Genomic DNA, 17,682 nt, shown 5'->3' with positions numbered 1-17,682 from the left:
CGGACGCTTAACCGACTGCGCCACCCAGGCGCCCCTGTCATCTTGATTTTTGCCTTAAAGTTGAACTCATCAGGTACTGTAACTATGTAAGCCTTAATTGGGACATATTTGGCTTATTTAATTTTTTTCAACTGGTTTATACCAGGTATCTATATCTTCATCAGGAGTCCTTTCCTGGATACTAATATTGGATATGTTTTATTATGTATCTCCACCAGGCATTGTCAGAATTAGGGTTAGAAAAAATTCTTCCAAGGATTATTTCTTACTCATGCTGAATTTTATTGTCACCCTTCTCATGATCGTTTCAATAAAAAGGTGAGAAGAGATGAGCCTGGTCTAAAGAACTTCTGCCCTCATCCCCATTCCCCCCAAAACTAGCAAGGTACTATACAAAAACTTAGTTACAATTGATTTTTTTTTTCTTATAGCTTGGTACTGCCCTGAATTTTTCACAGGTTCCATATATTTCTTGTTACTGGTAATTCTCTCTTTGAAGATTGACATCTCTGTCCTGGTCAAGATGGCGTCATCTTTCTTTTCTGATTTTGGCCTGATGTGGTACCTGGAGGAGCTCAAAAAGGATGAGTTCAGAAAATTTAAGGAGTTCCTAAAACAGGAGCCTCTGAAGCTTGGACTCAAGATAATTCCCTGGACTGAAGTAAAGAAGGCAACACGGGAAGATCTTGCAAACCTGCTGATGAGGCATTACAAGGAACAGCAAGCATGGAATGTGACTTTCAGCATCTTTAACAAGATCAATAGAAAAGATCTCTGTGAGAAGGCAAAGAAAGAGATCACAGGTGAGAGGGTCTGGGGCTGTGGGATGGGGACAGGTTCCTCATAATGAAGATTATGCCATGATGCTGATAAACATTCTCTACATGTCTATCTACAGCAGAGCCAGAATCTATGATGGGACAGTGTTACCCTTGTAGATAGAAAGTAACTTAATTAGGACCTCATGGTTAGACATGGTAAAATGTGGGTGGATATTCTGTCCTAACCTGTACTGCTCTTCTGTCTGGATTACCTGTAATTTTGTCCTCAGCAGAGAACTTGTGTCCAAGCAGAAACTCCAAGATGATATTGTACTGTAGGAACTATAGCTTTGACCCATTAGCAATGACATCATCTGCTGTGGGTGGTCCACTGAGCTGACGGTAACTGGTGTGGTAGTGTGTTTATTAAAGACTGCATAGAGTGCCAGTGTTCAGTGAGATTTCGAAATCATTGCCACATACGTGTGTGTTTTAATATTTAGCAAGCAATAGTTCATGTCGGAAAATCTGTGACCTATAAGCAGTATCATCTTAAGGGCCAATATTTTTTTTTGAGGGAAGCGTGTCTTTTGTTCAGAACTTTATTGAATTGTGGACCATTTTACACCCTCATCTGCCCAAATATCAGCCCTTCTTGTGACCTCTGAGTTTCCACTACCACCGTCTGTATTTGTGTGTATCCTATTCACATATGATGTGGGCTCTTGGCAACTTCATTACATCTTTATAGTAGCCCCATTGGAGCATTTAGATATTGCAATACATTCCATTTTACTGTAAGTTTTACTTCATTTTTATAATTACAGTTAGGATATCATGTTGACTGTTTAATTACATTTGTGGGAAAGTTAAATGAGGCACAAATGTCCTTTCAGATTAGTTTTGTTTTGTTTTGTTTTTAGAGAGACAGAACACAGCACACACTGTGTGCTGTGAGAGCAAGGGGGAGAGAGAGAAAATGAGAATCTTTTTTTTTTTCACTATATGAAATTTATTGTCAAATTGGTTTCCATACAACACCCAGTGCTCATCCCAAAGGGTGCCCTCCTCAATACCCATCACCTACCCTCCCACCTCCCTCCCACCTCCCTCCCACCTCCCTCTTATGCTTTGGCTCTCTCCCACTCTAACCTCTTTCTCATTTTCAAAAAAAAAAAAATCTTAAGCAGGCTCCGCACTCAGCACGGAGCTCAATGTGAGGCTTGATCCCACAACCTTGGGATCATGACCTGAGCCGAAATCAAGAGTTAGACACTGAACCAACCAAGCCAATCAGGCTCACCATGTCCGTTCAGATTAGAAAAGATATGACACAAGATTACTCAAAAGGGAGGGCATTGGGTCTAATAAGATGGAGAACCACTTAATTTCTAGTGGGACACTGATGGTACAGTCTTGACTTGGCTCCATGTGGCGATCCTACACCCATTCTCAAACCATATCAGAGAGAGGAGCTACAGCAGAGTCCATGAACCAACAGAGGTTCACACCTGAGATCTTCTGCCCGCCAATCCCATGCACTCCCAGGACCCAAACCAGAGGGGGTAGAATAAAGCAAAACACTTCTGGAGATCCTGTGGACTCCTGTTTTAATTGCCTCCTTTTTATACCCTGCTGGTGGGGGAAGGATTCCCACCTTTAGTTTATGAAGATGACTAAACCCGTAATCCCCAACACTGTACAGGTGAAGTCAACAGCAGTGTTTCAGCACATAGACTCACAGCCACATATAGTCAAAACATACCACATGGGGCCCCAAGATGACTGCACTTAGAAACAGAGTGAACAACCAGGGGTGTGGCAGGCAGTTTGTGGTATTGAAAGAGTGGGTGTGCCCTGAATCCCTGGAGGATGTGAATGTGAATAATTCTATGACTCTCAGGGAACTGTGTGGGGCCGGGCCCCGGTGCCAGGCTGAGACCGGGTCGAGCAATGTTCCCTGTTGACTCAAGCCAACCCAGTGTTTCCCCCTCCCATTCATGTGGGAGGCCGGTCCCGGCGCCAGGCTGAGACCAGGTCGAGCAACGTTCCCTGTTGACTTAGCCAACCCGGTGGTTCCCCCTCCCATTCCCCCACTTTCAAGGGCATACGAAAGCCTTGTCAAGGCTGAGAAAGTTAATTCCTGAAGCCTGTGGTCTGCAGGTGTTGGCAGTAATGCTACCTCCCTTTTTCTACCCCGAGTCAGATAGAAACATGGGAACTGTGTTTTGCTAGCAATCTATCAACAAGGTCTTGTGACCCATTCAGAAAGTTCACAAGATATACAGAACTAAATGTTTTGGCTGGCAGAGATCATGTGAAACCTGTTTATTCTTAGAATGACCTGATCCATAAGAGTCTTATATTATAAAAGATTGTGTACAGCAACAATAAAGCCGTCACTTGGGCCATCAGCCCGGGGACCCTCCTGTTCCCAAACTTTCTCTCTTCTCTTTTTTTCTTGCATTCCCCTACCCTCAGGACCCTGACCTCGGTGATTGTCGCGCCGGTCGCGACAGGAACTGAAACCCACTACTCAGGGATAAACATGAATTATGCCTGATTCCTTAATAAGCAGATTATTTAGCTACGGGACCATATCTGTGGGCACAAAGTAGGGAGGGGGACTTAAGTTTAGGACATTCCAGGCTCTTCCTCCACAACTTTACTACATATCAAGGCAAGACATAATACTGCATCTTAATTTAAGGTCTGGCACCTGAGCTCCTTGCACAAAATTGTCAAGTGATGGAGGACCATGCTGGAGAGGCAAATGCCAGGCAGGTGCTCCCTCTAAGGGTTAAACGGGTGGGTGACCTCTTGCCCATGGCCATGGCACCAGAGGCTGTGGTCATAGAGAGTGGGTTGCATGAGGTCAGCCTCCCCTGGATCTTCCAGGTGGGAATATGTGCCTTCCCATGCACACCTTTGCACCACTACCCACCTTCATGCTGTGTCGTAGACCAGAAAGACCCCTGGTCTTTCTCCTCAGGGCTGTGTAGAAGTTTGAGCCTCACGCACTGTCCTCTCGATACCTCCAGGGCCTCATCACAACAGGAGACCAGTCATCCCTGTCACCATGCTTCTGCTCCTCTGCTCCTGTTGGTGTAAGAGAGACTGAGGGTTGCTTTGAAGAATAAGCACTCACTCCATTGGGTAATGTTGAACCATCCTGGCAATACAACCTGTAACATTCGTCAGTTTCTGGTCTGCTTCTAATCCATGCCATGGACTTGTAACCAGAGCCTCGTATTTTGTTGTGTGGATGTGAATGTAATTCCTGCTGCTCCACTCTTGAAAGATGCTTTTGATCTGGACACTCGTATCTTCCTCCAGTTCCGGAAAAGTCTGCCCCATTACATTTGAGTCTCTTCTGACTCTTCTCTCCTTCTGTAATGCCAGCTGAATGTACGTCACACCTTAAGGGTCACTTGTACATTTATCCTGGTAGCAGGCATTACCTTTGTTTTGCATATTTAAGGTATCAGTGGGAGGAGATAGCCATTCTGACTTACCATCATGTTTTCATCTTCAACATTCAACTCCTCACCAAGATGTGCATAGATAAGGCTTTGTGTTCTCCCTTTTTGGGGTGCTTGCACCTGTCTGAGGTGCTAAGCTTGCACCTGTGTCTTGGTAGCATTCCTCATTCCTCAGTCTCAGCCATTGTATGAAAATACGCTTCTGTCCCATTCTTTGCTCCCTTCTGGGACTCTGCTGACACATATTAGACCTTTACACTGTGTCTCCTCAGTCACTTCTCTGTGTTTTAGTCTGTGTGTTTATTTCTAATTTTCTTAGTCCTTAATCCCCTTTTCAGCTATTTCCAATCTGCTAACAAACTCATCTATTGATTTCATAAACTCAGCTATTTTATGGATATAATTTCCCTTTGTTTTTCCATTCCTTCCTATCTTCTTTTTTATTGAACACTTTAAGTTAGGTACATTTTGAGACAGATATTAAAGTAAATATTTTTCTAATGTGTTTCCCACCTCTCCTTGTTTTGGTCCTGTGGTTTTTGTCTCCCAGCATGCCTGGAAATTTTGAGCACTGGGCTTTCGATACAATACATTGCAGAGGCTACTGAGGCTCTGCAAGATTATGTTCTTCCAGATCAAGTGGAATTGCTTCTGGTAAGAGACGAATATGTCCTTAATAGTACAGATTGAAATAATTCAAAGCCAGGCTGTGTTTTGTGAGGAATATTTTGTTGCTAGTTTCCCCTTCTTCCCAGATGGTCCATCCAGTATCTCCTCATGCCTGAGGTGTGCTGAACTTCTGAACCCATCATTTGTCCCCCAAACCCTTGAACTTGGCAGGAGTTTGACTTGGCTTATTAGCCTCTTAGCCCTTAATGTCTATTCAGGTTCACAGCCTCTTTAGAGGAAAATGCCCCAAGGAAAACAGACAAGTGTTAGGCTCTCCTTCTTGGCCTTTCCCTCTGTCTCCTGTATCTTGGCTTCTCAAGAACTTTCTGTTTTCATAGCTCTTTAGTGACCTCACATAATTTTTCCTTTTTTAATCTTTTTAAATGTTTACTTTGGAGAGACAGCCAGCATGAGCAAGGGTGGAAAAGAGGCAGAGAGAGAGAGGATCTGAAGTGGGTTCTGTGCTGACAGCAGAAAGCCCTGTGTGGGGCTTGAACTCATGAACTGTGAGACCATGACCTGAGCCAAAGTTGGACACTTAACCGACTGAGCCACACAGGCACCATTTAATTTTTTTGAAAGAGCGAGCAAGTGCATGAGTGGGGGGTGGGAGGGGCAGAAGGAAAGAGAATCTTAAGCAGGCGCCATATTCAGTGTAGAGCTCAACACAGGGCTTTATCCCACAACCCTGGGATCATGATCTGAGTCAAAATCAAGAGTAAGATGCTCAACTGATTAAGCCACCCACGCACTCTGACTTCACATAACTTTTTTATTATTATTATTTTTAATATATGAAATTTATTGTCAAATTGGTTTCCATACAACACCCAGTGCTCATCCCAACAGATGACCTCCTCAATACCCATCACTAACCCTCCCCTCCCTCCCACCCCCCATCAAGCCTCAGTTTGTTCTCAGTTTTTAACAGTCTCTTATGTTCTGGCTCCCTCCCTCTCTAACCTTTTTTTTTTCCTTCCCCTCCCCCATGGTCTTCTGTTAAGTTTCTCAGGATCCACATAAGAGTGAAAACATATGGTATCTGTCTTTCTCTGTATGACTTATTTCACTTAGCGTAACACTCTTGAGTTCCATCCACGTTGCTATGAAAGACCATATTTCATTCTTTCTCATTGCCACGTAGTACTCCATTGTGTATATAAACCACAATTTCTTTATCCGTTCATCAGTTGATGGACATTTAGGCTCTTTCCATAATTTGGCTATTGTTGGAAGCGCTGATATAAACATTGGGGTACAAGTGCCCCTATGCATCAGCACTCCTGTATCCCTTGGGTAAATTCCTAGCGGTGCTATTGCTGGGTCATAGGGTAGATTTATTTTTAATTTTTTGAGGAACCTCTACACTGTTTTCCAGAGTGGCTGCACCAGTTGGCATACATTTGAATTAATTTAAATTGAATAAGAAATTTCATTCCTCAGTTACACCAGTCCCATTGAAGTTGCTGAATAGGTACATGTAGCTAGTGGAAGACCTAAATTTTTCAGTAGGGAACAAAAAAGTACTAAAAATACACATTCAACAGGATTCGGTTTCTTATCAAAAAAAATATGGCAAAACAAATGTCTTGTGGCATGAATCATAGGCACTAAAACCAAATTTTTGGTGCTGCTTTTGGTTGGTAGTGGTGAATGAAATTATTAATAGTTTCTGTGTTTTAACAATTTCCGTTTGTTTCTTGCCATCTTGGAAGTGTTTTAGGACTTTCTGAATTTCCCCTTTGTGTGTTTCTCCTCAGTTTCCTTCTTTGTAATTTTTTTGTTTTCTAGAGTGAGGGTTGAATGTCAAACCTTACCAGAAACATGATCTTCCCTAATCCAGGTCATTAAACATGCTGTTGGACATAGAACATGTTGAAAGAGTCATTCCAATATATTTTTTGGAACAGAAGGCAGAATTGGCCTTCAGATTGGACCTGCCAGGGCATGGCAGATAATGGTTGCTATTTATTTATTTATTTATTTATTTATTTATTTATTATTTATTTATTTATTTATTTTTTATTTTTTAATATATGAAATTTACTGTCAAATTGGTTTCCATACAACACCCAGTGCTCATCCCAAAAGGTGCCCTCCTCAATACCCATCACCCACCCTGCCCTCCCTCCCACCCCCCATCAACCCTCAGTTTGTTCTCAGTTTTTAACAGTCTCTTATGCTTTGGCTCTCTCCCACTCTAACCTCTTTTTTTTTTTTTTCCTTCCCCTCCCCCATGGGTTTCTGTTACGTTTCTCAGGATCCACATAAGAGTGAAACCATATGGTATCTGTCTTTCTCTGTATGGCTTATTTCACTTAGCATCACACTCTCCAGTTCCACCCACGTTGCTACAAAAGGCCATATTTCATTCTTTCTCATTGCCACGTAGTATTCCATTGTGTATATAAACCACAATTTCTTTATCCATTCATCAGTTGATGGACATTTAGGCTCTTTCCATAATTTGGCTATTGTTGAGAGTGCTGCTATAAACATTGGGGTACAAGTGCCCCTATGCATCAGTACTCCTGTATCCCTTGGATAAATTCCTAGCAGTGCTATTGCTGGGTCATAGGGTAGGTCTATTTTTAATTTTCTGAGGAACGTCCACACTGTTTCCAGAGCAGCTGCACCAATTTGCATTCCCACCAACAGTGCAAGAGGGTTCCCATTTCTCCACATCCTCTCCAGCATCTATAGTCTCCTGATTTGTTCATTTTGGCCACTCTGACTGGCGTGAGGTGGTATCTGAGTGTGGTTTTGATTTGTATTTCCCTGATGAGGAGCGACGTTGAACATCTTTTCATGTGCCTGTTGGCCATCCGGATGTCTTCTTTAGAGAAGTGTCTATTCATGTTTTCTGCCCATTTCTTCACTGGGTTCTTTGTTTTTCGGGTGTGGAGTTTGATGAGCTCTTTATAGATTTTGGATACTAGCCCTTTGTCCGATGTGTCATTTGCAAATATCTTTTCCCATTCCGTTGGTTGCCTTTTCGTTTTGTTGGTTGTTTCCTTTGCTGTGCAGAAGCTTTTTATCTTCATAAGGTCCCAGTAATTCACTTTTGCTTTTAATTCCCTTGCCTTTGGGGATGTGCCGAGTAAGAGATTGCTACGGCTGAGGTCAGAGAGGTCTTTTCCTGCTTTCTCCTCTAAGGTTTTGATGGTTTCCTGCCTCACATTCAGGTCCTTTATCCATTTTGAGTTTATTTTAGTGAATGGTGTGAGAAAGTGGTCTAGTTTCAACCTTCTGCATGTTGCTGTCCAGTTCTCCCAGCACCATTTGTTAAAGAGACTGTCTTTTTTCCATTGGATGTTCTTTCCTGCTTTGTCAAAGATGAGTTGGCCATACGTTTGTGGGTCTAGTTCTGGGGTTTCTATTCTATTCCATTGGTCTATGTGTCTGTTTTTATGCCAATACCATGCTGTCTTGATGATGACAGCTTTGTAGTAGAGGCTAAAGTCTGGGATTGTGATGCCTCCTGCTTTGGTCTTCTTCTTCAAAATTACTTTGGCTATTCGGGGCCTTTTGTGGTTCCATATGAATTTTAGGATTGCTTGTTCTAGTTTCGAGAAGAATGCTGGTGCAATTTTGATTGGGATTGCATTGAATGTGTAGATAGCTTTGGGTAGTATTGACATTTTGACAATATTTATTCTTCCAATCCATGAGCAGGGAATGTCTTTCCATTTCTTTATATCTTCTTCAATTACCTGCATAAGCTTTCTATAGTTTTCAGCATACAGATCTTTTACATCTTTGGTTAGATTTATTCCTAGGTATTTTATGCTTCTTGGTGTAATTGTGAACGGGATCAGTTTATTTGTCTTTCTGTTGCTTCATTGTTAGTGTATAAGAATGCAACTGATTTCTGTACATTGATTTTGTATCCTGCAACTTTGCTGAATTCATGTATCAGTTCTAGCAGACTTTTGGTGGAGTCTATCGGATTTTCCATGTATAATATCATGTCATCTGCAAAAAGCGAAAGCTTGACTTCATCTTTGCCAATTTGGATGCCTTTGATTTCCTTTTGTTGTCTGATTGCTGATGCTAGAACTTCCAGCACTATGTTAAACAACAGCGGTGAGAGTGGGCATCCCTGTCGTGTTCCTGATCTCAGGGAAAAAGCTCTCAGTTTTTCCCCATTGAGGATGATGTTAGCTGTGGGCTTTTCATAAATGGCTTTGATGATGTTTAAGTATGTTCCTTCTATCCCGACTTTCTCCAGGGTTTTTATTAAGAAAGGGTGCTGGATTTTGTCAAAGGCCTTTTCTGCATCGATTGACAGGATCATATGGTTCTTCTCTTTTTTCTTGTTAATGTGATGTATCACGTTGATCGATTTGCGAATTTTGAACCAGCCCTGCATCCCAGGAATGAATCCCACTTGATCATGGTGAATAATTCTTTTTATATGCTGTTGAATTCGATTTGCTAGTATCTTATTGAGAATTTTTGCATCCATATTCATCTGAGATATTGGCCTGTAGTTCTCTTTTTTTACTGGGTCTCTGTCTGGTTTAGGAATCAAAGTAATACTGGCTTCATAGAATGAGTCTGGAAGTTTTCCTTCCCTTTCTATTTCTTGGAATAGCTTGAGAAGGATAGGTATTATCTCTGCTTTAAATGTCTGGTAGAACTCCCCTGGGAAGTCATCTGGTCCTGGACTCTTATTTGTTGGGAGATTTTTGATAACCGATTCAATTTCTTCACTGGTTATGGGTCTGTTCAAGCTTTCTGTTTCCTCCTGATTGAGTTTTGGAAGAGTGTGGGTGTTTAGGAATTTGTCCATTTCTTCCAGGTTGTCCAATTTGTTGGCATATAATTTTTCATAGTATTCCCTGATAATTGTTTGTATCTCTGAGGGATTGGTTGTAATAATTCCATTTTCATTCATGATTTTATCTATTTGGGTCATCTCCCTTTTCTTTTTGAGAAGCCTGGCTAGAGGTTTGTCAATTTTGTTTATTTTTTCAAAAAACCAACTCTTGGTTTCGTTGATCTGGTCTACAGTTTTTTTAGATTCTATATTGTTTATTTCTGCTCTGATCTTTATGATTTCTCTTCTGCTGTGTTTAGGCTGCCTTTGCTGTTCTGCTTCTATTTCCTTTAGGTGTGCTGTTAGATTTTGTATTTGGGATTTTTCTTGTTTCTTGAGATAGGCCTGGATTGCAATGTATTTTCCTCTCAGGACTGCCTTTGCTGCATCCCAAAGCGTTTGGATTGTTGTATTTTCATTTTCGTTTGTTTCCATATATTTTTTAATTTCTTCTCTAATTGCCTGGTTGACCCACTCATTCGTTAGTAGGGTGTTCTTTAACCTCCATGCTTTTGGAGGTTTTCCAGACTTTTTCCTGTGGTTGATTTCAAGCTTCATAGCATTGTGGTCTGAAAGTATGCATGGTATAATTTCAATTCTTGTAAACTTATGAAGGGCTGTTTTGTGACCCAGTATATGATCTATCTTGGAGAATGTTCCATGTGCACTCGAGAAGAAAGCATATTCTGTTGCTTTGGGATGCAGAGTTCTAAATATATCTGTCAAGTCCATCTGATCCAATGTATCATTCAGGGCCCTTGTTTCTTTATTGACTGTGTGTCTAGATGATCTATCCATTTCTGTAAGTGGGGTGTTAAAGTCCCCTGCAATGACCACATTCTTATCAATAAGGTTGCTTATGTTTATGAGTAATTGTTTTATATATCTGGGGGCTCTGGTATTCGGCGCATAGACATTTATAATTGTTAGCTCTTCCTGATGGACAGACCCTGTAATTATTATATAATGCCCTTCTTCATTTCTTGTTACAGCCTTTAATTTAAAGTCTAGTTTGTCTGATATAAGTATGGCTACTCCAGCTTTCTTTTGGCTTCGAGTAGCATGATAAATAGTTCTCCATCCTCTCACTCTCAATCTAAAGGTGTCCTCAGATCTAAAAGGAGTCTCTTGTAGACAGCAAATAGATGGGTCTTGTTTTTTTATCCATTCTGATAGCCTATGTCTTTTGGTTGGCGCATTTAATCCATTTACATTCAGTGTTAGTATAGAAAGATATGGGTTTAGAGTCATTGTGATGTCCGTAGGTTTCATGCTTGTAGTGATGTCTCTGGTACTTTGTCTCACAGGATCCCCCTTAGGATCTCTTGTAGGGCTGGTTTAGTGGTGACAAATTCCTTCAGTTTTTGTTTGTTTGGGAAGACCTTTATCTCTCCTTCTATTCTAAATGACAGACTTGCTGGATAAAGGATTCTCGGCTGCATATTTTTTCTGTTTAGCACACTGAAGATATCATGCCAAGCCTTTCTGGCCTGCCAAGTTTCAAAGGAGAGATCAGTCACGAGTCTTATAGGTCTCCCTTTATATGTGAGGGCACGTTTATCCCTTGCTGCTTTCAGAATTTTCTCTTTATCCTTGTATTTTGCCAGTTTCACTATGATATGTCGTGCAGAAGATCGATTCAAGTTACGTCTGAAGGGAGTTCTCTGTGCCGCTTGGATTTCAATGCCTTTTTCCTTCCCCAGTTCAGGGAAGTTCTCAGCTATAATTTCTTCAAGTACCCCTTCAGCACCTTTCCCTCTCTCTTCCTCCTCTGGGATACCAATTATGTGTATATTATTTCTTTTTAGTGTATCACTTAGTTCTCTAATTTTTCCCTCATACTCCTGGATTTTTTTATCTCTCTTTTTCTCAGCTTCCTCTTTTTCCATAACTTTATCTTCTAGTTCACCTATTCTCTCCTCTGCCTCTTCAATCCGAGCTGTCGTCATTTCCATTTTGTTTTGCATTTCGTTTAAAGCGCTTTTCAGCTCCTCATGATTGTTCCTTAGTCCCTTGATCTCTGTGGCAAGAGATTCTCTGCTGTCCTCTATACTGTTTTCAAGCCCAGCGATTAATTTTATGACTATTATTCTAAATTCACTTTCTGTTATATTATTTAAATCCTTTTGATCAGTTCATTAGCTGTTGTTATTTCCTGGAGATTCTTCTGAGGGGAATTCTTCCGTTTGGTCATTTTGGATAGTCCCTGGAGTGGTGAGGACCTGCAGGGCACTTCCCCTGTGCTGTGGTGTATAACAGGAGTTGGTGGGCGGGGCCGCAGTCAGACCTGATGTCTGCCCCCAGCCCACCGCTGGGGCCACAGTCAGACTGGTGTGTGCCTTCTCTTCCCCTCTCCTAGGGGCGGGATTCACTGTGGGGTGGCGTGGCCCGTCTGGGCTACTTGCACACTGCCAGGCTTGTGGTGCTGGGGATCTGGCGTATTAGCTGGGGTGGGTAGGCAAGGTGCATGGGGGCGGGAGGGGCAGGATTAGCTCACTTCTCCTTAGGTGATCCACTTCAGGAGGGGCCCTGTGGCAGCGGGAGGGGGTCAGATCCGCTGCCGGAGGTTTGGCTCCGCAGAAGCACAGAGTTGGGTGTTTGCGCGGAGCGAGCAAGTTCCCTGGCAGGAACTGGTTCCCTTTGGAATATTGGCTGGGGGCTGGGCGGGGGAGATGGCGCTGGCGAGCGCCTTTGTTCCCCGCCAAGCTGAGCTCTGTCGTCTGGGGGCTCAGCAGCTCTCCCTCCCTTTGTCCTCCAGCCTTCCTGCTTTCTGAGCAGAGTTGTTAACTTATGACCTCCCAGACGCGAAGTCGCGCTTGCTGTCGGAACACAGTCCGTCCGGCCCCTCTGCTTTTGCCAGCCAGACTCGGGGGCTCCGCTTGGCCGGCAGGCCGCCCCTCCGCCCCGGCTCCCTCCTGCCAGTACATGGAGCGCGCACCGCCTCGCCGCCCTTCCTCCCCTCTTCCGTGGGCCTCTCGTCTGCGCTTGGCTCTGGAGACTCCATTCTGCTAACCCTCTGGCGGTTTTCTGGGTTCTTTAGGCAGGTGTAGGTGGAATCTAAGTGATCATCAGGACGCGCGGTGAGCCCAGCGTCCTCCTATGCCGCCATCTTCCCTCCTCCCTCACGTGACCTGGAGGTCTTGGGGGGAAGAGGCAGCTGGTGCCAATGAACACACCCTGCCAGCGTTGTGAGGACAGAAAACATATGTGCACTCAGAAATGCATCGAAAAATGTTTCAACTAATGGCTGCCAATGTCTTGGGGACACCTTCCAGGAAGAGAAGCCGCAGCTCTAAGCCAGTTCCTCACCTGGAAGGGCCTCTTCTTCTTATTTTTAATGTGTACTTATTTTGAGAGCGAGAGTGAGAGAGCACAAGCAGAGGAGGAGCAGAAAGAAGGAGAGAGAATCCTAAGCAGGCTTCAAGCTATCAGCGCAGAGCCCAACTCGGGACTCAAATTCTTGAACAGTGAGATCATGACCTGAGTCAAAACCAAGAGTCACACACTTAACCAGCTGAGCCACCCAGGTGCCCCAGTTCAGGGTTCTTTCTATACAAAATCTCTCAAGTGTCCCAATATGCAGAGCTTTGTCACTGTTGTTGTTGTTGTTGTTTTTTTTTTTTTTTAATTTTTTTTTCAACGTTTATTTTATTTTTTGGGACAGAGAGAGACAGAGCATGAACGGGGGAGGGACAGAGAGAGAGGGAGACACAGAATCGGAAACAGGCTCCAGGCTCTGAGCCATCAGCCCAGAGCCCGACGCGGGGCTCGAACTCACGGACCGCGAGATCGTGACCTGGCTGAAGTCGGACGCTTAACCGACTGCGCCACCCAGGCGCCCCTGTCACTGTTGTTTTTTTCATACTGTCTCTGCCACAACTACCCCTCTCTGCCATTTGTAGTGGGAGGGTAGCTATAGACAACATGTAAACAAAGAGCATGGTGGTGTTCGACTGAAATTGTATTTATAAAACAGGCTGTTATCCAGCTTTGGCCCAAAGACTGCAGCCTGCAGATCCCGAGAAGACGCATTTTTAGAAGAAAAATTGCAGGGTCAAAAAGGATATATAATATATGATGAGCATTGAGTTTAACTTGGAGATGTTGTATGTTTCTTTTTTCCTCTTGTTCTCACTCAGGACACACAAAGTTGTACCAAATGCACGTGAAGGAGAAATTCAACAACATGTGGCTCAGAGAATCTATCCCCAGGATTCAAGATCACTTACATCCTGAACTCACCCAGAGAGAACGTGAATGCTTGGAACTGTTTTTTGCTCCTAAGGAAACTGGGAAACAGACACGGACGGTGCTCCTCAAAGGAGTACAAGGGATTGGGAAGACAACATTCCTGATCAGGCTGATGTTGGCCTGGGTGGAGGGCAACCTCTACCAGGAGAGATTCTCCTATGTTTTCTACCTCTGCTGCCGGGAAATGAAGCAGTTGACAGAGACCAGTTTGGCTGCACTCCTCTCTAGAGGCTGGTCTGACTCCTCCACTCCTTTTGTGGAGATCCTGTCCCAACCAGAGAGACTCTTGTTTCTCATAGACAGCTTCGAAGAACTGAAATGTAGCCTGAGTGAACCTGAGTCGGATCTGTGCAGCGACTGTATGGAGCAGGTGCCAGTACAGGTGCTCCTGAGCAGCTTGCTGAGGAAGAAATTGCTCCCCGAGTCTTCGCTGCTCATCACTGCTGCACCTGTGTACCCCCAGGAAGTTGAGGATAGGTTGGAGTGCCCAGAAATTAGAACACTCCTGGGATTCAGTGACAGTGATAAGAAGATCTATTTCTGCTCTATGTTTCAAGACCGGAATAGAGCCATGGAAGCCTTCAGTTTCATGAGAGAAAATGGGCATTTGTTTATCATGTGCCAAATCCCCATCCTTTGCTGGATTGTGAGCACTTGTCTGAAGCAGGAAATGGAAAAGGGGAAAGACCTGGCGCTGACCTGCCGACGTACCACCTCTCTTTATAGCTCTTTCATCTTTAACTTGTTCACGCCCAAGGGGGCTAGCTGTCCAGATGAGCAAAGCCAAGGCCAGTTGAAGGGCTTGTGTTCCCTGGCTGCAGAGGGTATGTGGACCAACATGTTTTTGTTCAGTGAAGGGGACCTCAGGAGAAATGGGTTAGTTGATTCTGACATCTCTACGTTGCTGGACATAAAGGCTCTTCAGAAGTGCAAGGAGGAGGAGAACTCCTACATGTTTCTCCATGTAAGCGTCCAGGAGTTCTGTGCCGCCATGTTCTATTTTCTAAAGAGCCACATGGACCATCCTAACCCAGCTATTGGATGTAGAAAGGCTGTGCTATTTACCTATTTGAAGAAAGAAAAGGTACATTGGATTTCTTTGGGGTGTTTCATATTTGGCCTTTTAAATGAAAAGGAACAAGAAAAGCTGGATACAGTTTTTGGCTTTCACCTGTCCCAGGAGATACAGCAGGAATGTCACCAGTGCTTGCAGCGCATAGGTGAGAACAAGCATCTTCAGAAACAGATTTCTTGGCATTGTGTTACTGTCTGTTTGAGATGCAGAATGAAGTTTTTGTGCAGTGGGCAATGGACTTCTTCCAAGATGTTCACTTTACCATCACAGACCACATGGACTTGCGGGTTTCTGCCTACTGCTTAAAATACTGTTCCAATTTGCAGAAGCTTTGCTTCTCCATCCAGAATGTCTTTCAAGTGGGAAATGCAGACAGCTCTGTGTGAGTCCATCTAATTGCTTTCTTTCTCTTATCTTTTCAGCATTTGTCCACATTTCCAAGTGGGCTTGGCTGATGACATTTTTATTATAGGATAGTCATTGTTTCTGTCAAACAGACCTTAGCTCAGGTCCAGGTGTGACTATTTATGAACTACATGACCTTGCCCATGGGATTTCCCTTCTTTGTTGAAGTTGCCTCACTAAATGTAGGGCAATAATGTTAACTACGTTGTGAGGTATTGTGGAGATTGAATATGAGAATCCATGTGTGTTTCTTATACTTTTCAATATGGTTGGTATGTACTTATAATTAGCATCATTCTCAAAGGACCACACTCACATCCTTTCTTGAATTCCCAGTTAAAAATTACCTTTTAGGGTGTTGAATGGAAACCAATTTGACAATAAATTTCATATATTGAAAAAAAAATTACCTTTTAAAATTTATTCTAGAAATCTTATAAATTTTAACTAAGTGCTCCTGACAATCATATGAGGTAGATTCTTATCATGTTACAGATGGGGAAACTGGGGCAAAAAGATCCTGTAGGCTGGCCAAGTTAGGAAGTTGTGAAGGCTAGGTTTGAGCCTAGGCTATATTACTCAAGACTCACTTACAGCTGGGATGTCCTGCCCCAGTCTTAAGTATAAAACTGTCCATATATAGGGCAAGGTTCCTCAACCTTGGCACTATTGATATTTTGGGAGGGATAATTCTGTGTTGGCAGGGGGTGAGGGGAAGCTTTCCTGTGCATTGTAGCATGTTTAGCAGCATCCCTGGTTTCTACCACTAGATGCCAAAAGTACCCCTCCCATAAGTTGTAGCAACAAAAAAATGTCTCCGGATATTGCCTAATGTTGCCTGGGCAGAGGGGACAACAGTCCCCTCGGTTGAGAATAATGAATATAAAACTTACCTGATGGATGTTATTCTGTCTAGTTAAAGGTTGGGCTATGTCAGAGTTTTTATGTCCAGGAAGATAATTTTTTCTTATGTTATGAATTGCTTGGGTTGACAATATCCTGGAAAACACATCCTTTCTCCTTTCTTACAGGTCAAGTTACAATATCCTCTGTTGGCATGATATCTGCTCTGTGCTCACTACAAATGAGCACCTCAGAGAACTCCAAATGAGTCACAGTATCCTCAGTGAGTCAACCTATGCAACTTTGTGTCATCAGCTGAGGCATCCCAGCTGTCACCTTTAAAAGCTTCAGTAAGTTGGGGATCCTCCTAGACTTGAGTCTCTCGTGTAGATACCAAATTGGTCCCACCTCACTTTTAGGTGAGGCCAACTGCATAATCAAAGAATTATAATCAGAGCAGATTTCCACATGCCTATTTCTCTTGCCGTGTCACCTTTTACTGCACTCATCACATTAAAATGTGTTTCTCAAGGTCACAAAGCTATGAAAGGGAAAATCTGGGTTCTTAACTTCAGAGCTGGTCAACTGCAGAGCTTCTTCTGGTGGCCACCACACTTGCTGCTTCTAAAAATGCTTAAGGAGCATTATGTCAACCAACATTTGGGATCCAGCTGGGTGTCAGACTTTTACTAAATCCCAAGGATAAAGTAGGGGTAAGAATCAAAAGAGTCTTGACCTCAAGGAACACTATGGTCAGGTGTGACTTGGCTTGTTTCCTCGCCATGAAATGTATAGACATTTCTGAGTGGGAGGTGCACATGAAAGGATGAGAGACAATCCGAGATTCTGGTTGTCTGGAAAGTCCTCCTAGTCTAGGAGTTTAGACTACCTTCTGAGAGGACATGGAACTTACGGATTCCAGAGAACAGGAAGGATATGCAAGAGTGGTATTGTCTGAGAATTGGTCTGGCACAGGTGTCTAGGTGTGCTCCCCTTGCCGTAGTATGATGTTGTCTTGTCCATGTCTGTGGATCTCTGGCATCTAAATAGGAGTATGTGACTCTTTCTTGGCAATAAAATGTGAGCAGAAGTATGACTTTTATACAAAAGCCTTTAAGAGACCAGAGTTTCCATACGTGCATTCCCCATTTGCTAGTGGAATGTTGAAGTCACAAGACAGAGGGAAACCAGCCAGGTCTGTACTTACACAGTGGAGTGTCAGGTCATTAAAATTGAACTTCATCAAAATGGAAACACCTGCTTCAGTAAGTCTGGAGTTGGGCATAAGACTGCATTTCTAACAAGTCCCCAGATGATGCTGAGATGTGGCTTGTCCAGGAACCATGCTTTGAGAAGGATGTAGAGCAGTGACTT

General features: G+C 43.2%; 1 protein-coding gene across 1 annotated transcript in view; it reads left to right on the top strand.

Moving 5' to 3' along the window:
- Window positions 1-523: 523 nt before the first annotated feature.
- NLRP4 (NLR family pyrin domain containing 4) overlaps window positions 524-17,682 on the top strand; it is a 36,143-nt gene continuing 18,984 nt past the window's right edge. Inside the window, 4 exon segments of the mRNA XM_058706258.1 lie at window positions 524-803; window positions 13,874-15,232; window positions 15,235-15,442; window positions 16,497-16,658. Of these exon segments, the coding sequence (XP_058562241.1) occupies window positions 524-803; window positions 13,874-15,232; window positions 15,235-15,442; window positions 16,497-16,658 (2,009 nt within the window).

This window comes from Neofelis nebulosa, chromosome 17 (assembly GCF_028018385.1).
Source record: "Neofelis nebulosa isolate mNeoNeb1 chromosome 17, mNeoNeb1.pri, whole genome shotgun sequence".
In the NCBI taxonomy this organism is placed as follows: domain Eukaryota; kingdom Metazoa; phylum Chordata; class Mammalia; order Carnivora; family Felidae; genus Neofelis; species Neofelis nebulosa.
The sequence above is the reverse complement of the archived record's forward strand: the minus strand, read 5'-3'. Positions and strand labels throughout refer to the sequence as shown.